Source organism: Apium graveolens, chromosome 11 (genome assembly GCF_009905375.1).
Source record: "Apium graveolens cultivar Ventura chromosome 11, ASM990537v1, whole genome shotgun sequence".
NCBI classification, from domain to species: Eukaryota; Viridiplantae; Streptophyta; class Magnoliopsida; order Apiales; family Apiaceae; genus Apium; species Apium graveolens.
The window spans coordinates 93,004,481-93,010,182 of NC_133657.1; the positions used below are offsets into that span (position 1 = coordinate 93,004,481).

The following is a 5,702-nucleotide window of genomic DNA, read 5'->3' on the forward strand; positions in this document are numbered from 1 at the left end:
TATCCATTTGATATAGCTCCCAATTTTTAGATGCTGCAATGGCTAAGAATGCACACACTGTTACCATTTTTGCCACATGAGCAAAAGTCTCATTATAATCTATTCCCGCAACTTGATGATTACCAAAAACAACCTAACGTGCCTTTAGCCGCTAGACCGTACCATCAGAATTGTACTTAATTTTGTACACCCACTGATTACCTAAAGTACGCTTTCCAGGAGGAAGTTTCTCCATGGTCCAAGGGCCATTATTCTCTAAGGTACGAATTTCAGTTTGCATGGCCTTACGCCATCCTTCATCTTTAACAGCCTCTTTAAAAGACTTAGGCTCAACCCCTGCAGTGACTGCTGCAAGAAAAGTTTGGTGTCGTACAGAAAATCTATCACAGTTAACATAATATGCAATAGGAAAAGGAGTACCTGAGGAAGACTGGGAAATAGGTGAAAAGTGAGATGGACTTTTCTTTACAACAGTGTGTGTGACAAAATCATGAAGTTTTACCGATGGAAATTTTTCCCTCATACCACGCCCCATATTAGGAGGCTAAAAGTTAGCCGGAATCGGGGATGATGCATCCTCCCTAGTTGTTGATGACAAATTATGATTATCAGAAGCAACATCTGTTTCAACCAGGACAGGAGAAGAAGTCGAGGTTGTTTCAATTAGAGGAGTAATTTCATGTGGTGTGTCCATAATATTATCTAAAAGTTCAACTTCCTCATTTGTCATAACTTCAAATGTATCTTCAAATTCTGAATTTTGAATTTTACTATCCAAAAAAGGAAAATTATCCTCAAAGAATTTTACATCTCTTGACACAAAAAAAATCTTTAGTGTCTAAATCAAACAGTAACCACCCCTTTTTACCGAAGGGATAACCAACAAATACATATTTTCTACTTCGACTAGCAAATTTATCACCTTTGGCTTGCTGATTATGAGAATAACACAATGAACCAAAAACACGTAACTCACTTTAGGGAGGAGGATAACCAAACAGTCATAAGGACACTTATTAGATAGCACACTAGAAGGAGTTCTGTTGTTAAATGTGATGCAGCTAAGACACATTCTCCCCAAAAATAAAGAGGAAGATTCCCTTAGAATCGCAAAGCTCGGGCAACATTAAGAATGTGCAGATGTTTTCTCTCAACCCTCACATTTTGTTGAGGAGTCCCCACACAAGAAGATTGAAAAATAATACCATTTTCCAAAAAATAATCTCTTAAACAATTGAATTCGGTCCCATTGTCACTACGCACAAATTTAATTTTTTAAGAAAATTGCCGATCAATCATGACAATAAAGGACATAAACATCTTAAACAACTCATTTTTTATCAACTAGCAGATATACCCACACAGCACGGGAATAGTCATCTATTAAAGTTAAAAAATAACGTGCTTCACAAGAAGATGGTGTATTATAAGGACCCCACAAATCACAATGCACAAGTTCAAAAATCCTCGTAGATTTATTTTCACTTAAAGGAAAACTATCTCTACAATGTTTAGCACGATAACAAACTTCACAGGCCTTATTCATAATATCCTTGGAATTATTAATAAAAGGAAGTAGCTTCACTATATTTTCATATGGGTGTCCCATTCTCTTGTGCCAGAGTTCAACCATAGAAGATCTTTCTGCAGAAACAGCATGTATGGCCGACAACTGCTGAAAGTAATAAAGTCCATCTCGTCTTTCACCCGCTCCAATCAGCCTCCTCAAATGTAGGTCCTGTATAGCACATATGTTAGAAGAGAATTGAACAAAATAATTCAAATCATCACTAAGTTGTGAAATTGAAATCAAGTTGCAATTTAGCTCAGGAACATAAAGAACATGTCGAAGATAAATATTTTCAGAAAGACGAACTGAGCCTTTTTTATTAGCCACCACGGTTTGGCCGTCAGGAAGACCCACAGGAACAACGGGCACTTCATAAATATTAATCAAACAATTTAGTTTTCCAGTAACATGACGAGATGCTCCTGTATCAATGATCCATATATTACTAGTTAACTCACCATTCAAGCGATTGCTAGGGGGCTGTGGATTACCAAATGCAGCAACAAGTGTCTGCCATTTCTCGTATGTGAAACCTGGAAGCATTGTAGCCTCACGAGAGCTTGAGGCCACATCCGCTGCAACATTATGAGCGCGTACCCCACCTCTCCCACGTCCAGCATTAGTGGGTGAAAACGAGGTCCCTACCCTTCCTGGTCGAGCAGTAAGAGTAGCATGCCCTTCCTTTTTATTTCCAAACTTTTCTATCCACCATTTAGGATAGCCAAGTAATTCAAAACAATTCGTAATATCATGACCAGACTTGCGGCAATGAGAGCACATCAAACCAGATTTATCTATCTTATCCATCCGTCCTTTTCCACGACCATCTACACGAACTGTAAATCCTACAACCTCTGGCCTTTCATCCTTGACACGAGTTATACCGCGTACGCGTTTCTCCTGTGAAATTTATTGAAAAGCCCGATTTAAGGACGAGAGTGGATCCTAGGACAATAGTGTAGACCGGATCTGACCATAATATTCAGAACATAAGCCCATTAAAAATTGATAAAGACGCTCATCTTCACGCCTCTTTTCATGAGATTTTCTGAGGTTGCATTTACAGTTGGCACATGTACAAGATAACAGTGGTTCATAATTATTTAACTCGTCCCAAAGTACCTTTAATTTTCCAAAATACGTAGCAACATTCATGGTCTTACTTTGTTCACAACGTGCAATATCAGACTTCAGTTGTTGTATCTGTGGTCCATTGACAACAGAAAAACGTTCATTCAAATCTTTCCAAAGCAAGTATGCATTTTCATAATTTGAAAGGAGAGATTTTACCTCGGGATCAATGGTATTCATGATCCATGAAACTAACATGGAATGGATAGTCAACCAGTCATCCATGGTGCAGGGAGGCGAGGGTGCCGTGATTGAACCATCAAGAAATCTGTATTTACGCCGAGCAAGTAATGCCATTCTAATAGAATAAGCCCATATATCAAAATTTTATGTTCTTAGTTTGACAGGAGTGATATAGTCACCAGGTCTATCTTGGGGACCTAAGAAAAAAGGTGAGTTTGGTTTAATTTTTATAGGGGTGATTATAAGAGGTTGTTCTTTATCATCAGCCATAGGAATTTTTGGTTATGTTTCTCAGATTTGATGCTCTGATACCATGAAAATACAAGGTAAACTCCTGGGCTTGTATTCATTATCTTGTCAAATATATATACATCAGAGTCCAGCTAAAAAGGAAAGTACAACAAATTATAACAAATTATGGAAAATATTACAGAAGATTGATATGAAGACAACATCCCCGAATTAGTGTGAATTATGTGCTGGAAGATCACATAAGATATTGTAACACCGTCAAAGTCCTTTTCTAGATTCTTTTTGTTAATTTCCAAGGTTAACGCCTATCCATGCATCACTATGTGCTTCCCTTTTACCCTTCAGACATCACTATGTACTCCTTTTTTACCCTCTCCAACTCATCCGCCTTGATAGCCCGAACCTCTAGTTGGTTCACATGCTTTATTCGGGTCTACGTATCTTACACTTTGTCGGTGACTGTTGCAGCCCAGGGAATAACTTGAAAATCATCATAGAGCCAATGCATTAGTTTAAAAATATCCAACTACTTAAATGAGAATAATTGCATCAAAAGGAAGGAAAGCACATACCATAGAGAGGAATGATAACATCTCCATGCAGGATTCGACAAGGTCGCCCGAAGAGTGTGTGGAGAGGTCTCCTGGAAGCATTAACCCTTAACAAAGATCATGGCCAATTTCCTTCCCCACATGCGAACCCCTACTAACGATAGAATCTATGGACAACATACCCCACTTTGGAGCATAAGTCTCGATGACCCCGTCATCAGAAGCCCTAGTCCTCTTCTTTCGGTCGACGCCACTGACTAGAGGAGGAAGCTGCTGCCTGTTAGAATTCAAACCCTCAATTATGACAAAGTTGATAGATAGTTAGTTATGTTGGCAGCTAGGTAGTTTAATTATGGTATGCATAATATAATGTGGTAGATTAAGTCAGTAGAGAGAGAACATTTCATAGAGTGTGAAAATGTGAATAATCACCCATGCAGCTATAAAGACCAGGAAAAAAGGTGGCAGAGGAGAACACAATGAAGAAAAGAAATTGGAGATGATGGCACATGCAAGTATACCTGAGTTGTCCTGTGGAAAAAATAGATAAAACAAAAGATACTGCATGAAGTAAAGAAGGCAGCAGCTGTCCACAGAAAATAAAGGAGAACATTCATGTATAGAAACCTGGAAATAAGGTAGACTGAGTTGAAAATTGCAGTGTGAAAGAAATAACAGCAAGCTGGTCATAGTCTTATATGGTAGGCTAATAAATATAGTATATTATGTAAGCACTGATGTAAGGTGATGTATTTAAACCCTATAAAAGGCTTATTGTGCATGAAAATATAGAACACATAGAAGTAAATCAGGAGAAAAAAGAGAGTTGTAGCTCTAGAGAGATAGGAATCAAAAGGCTGAAGCCTAGTGAAAGAAAATCAAGCCGTAGCTTGAAGTTGTAAAAGTAATAAGAGTTGTAACTCTTATTTGTAATATTAATATATAAAGTGTGTGTTTGTTATATTGAAAATTTAAATTATATTGAGTGATATTTGTGTTTTAATATTATCGAAACTTATTGATTAAAGCCCATTCACGTTTCCAACACTGCCTGTTCCCCCAGTAACCTCAAAGGAGGGAGTCAGAGAGGTAGGACGAGACATCTCTAAAGCACGCCCTTCTGAATTATCCTCCCTTTATTGGGACACCCTTCGTGAGACCACTTGCTTCTCCCCCATGCTTTTTTTCTTCTCCTCTCAAACATATCTTGACAAGTAGACACTATAAAAAATATTACAAGTCAAATACCGAAAGATATATGCATCGGACTAGGTAGTATGCACTATAATTAATGCAATAAACAAGCAAGTAAGAGGAGAATAGTAAAGAGAAGGTGTTACCCCTACCCAGGGGGAAAATAACCATTCCATATCCTGGTTGGAGGATAAGCGAGTTTTAGAAGGTCTCATTTCACTAGATTTTCATAAGCCTTGGCTTTGGTTGTTGAAAGGGGAAACATGGTTAACATGACCAAATCAATTTCGCGCCATATGCTAAATTCATCGAGTTTCGAACCATGTAAAAAGTACCAATAAATTTGGCTTTTTTATTACACGAGTTAGTGAAACACTCATATGCTCGACCACTCCTTCAGAAAACGGTGTAATAATCAAAACTCTTGAGCTTCTTTTGGAAGCCATAATGAAACTAAAAGAGACGAGTGGATGGACTAATTATACCCACGAGCAAATATCGGTGCTAGATGTTGTTGATATGGATAAAACCATTCAGATTCGTCTTGACGAAAGCGATCCACATGTTGCCATTCAGTTCCAACAATACGATAAAAAAATATACAAATTATCAAATTATTTCAAAATTATAGTTAACTATGGCTATTCGGTTTCATCCATACAATAAAAAAACAGAAAATCAAAGTTGTTTCAAATTATAGTTAACATATTGATACAAACAAATATAGAGTACAATTTAAAATTCAGAATTAAAATTTAATCAAGCAACCAATTTCGATCTCATTCAAATTCAAATTTGTAACTTAAAAACCAGAGAAAACA

At 37.3% G+C, this 5,702-nt stretch overlaps 1 protein-coding gene across 1 annotated transcript; it reads right to left on the minus strand.

Annotated features, from left to right (window-relative positions):
• Window positions 1-544: 544 nt before the first annotated feature.
• Window positions 545-2,998, minus strand: LOC141695697 (uncharacterized). The gene is made up of 4 exons (XM_074499924.1): window positions 2,693-2,998; window positions 1,358-2,470; window positions 869-932; window positions 545-753 (listed from the first exon to the last, which is right to left on the minus strand). The coding sequence occupies exons 1-4, from the start codon at window positions 2,996-2,998 to the stop codon at window positions 545-547; spliced, it is 1,692 nt and encodes a 563-aa protein (XP_074356025.1).
• Window positions 2,999-5,702: the final 2,704 nt, after the last annotated feature.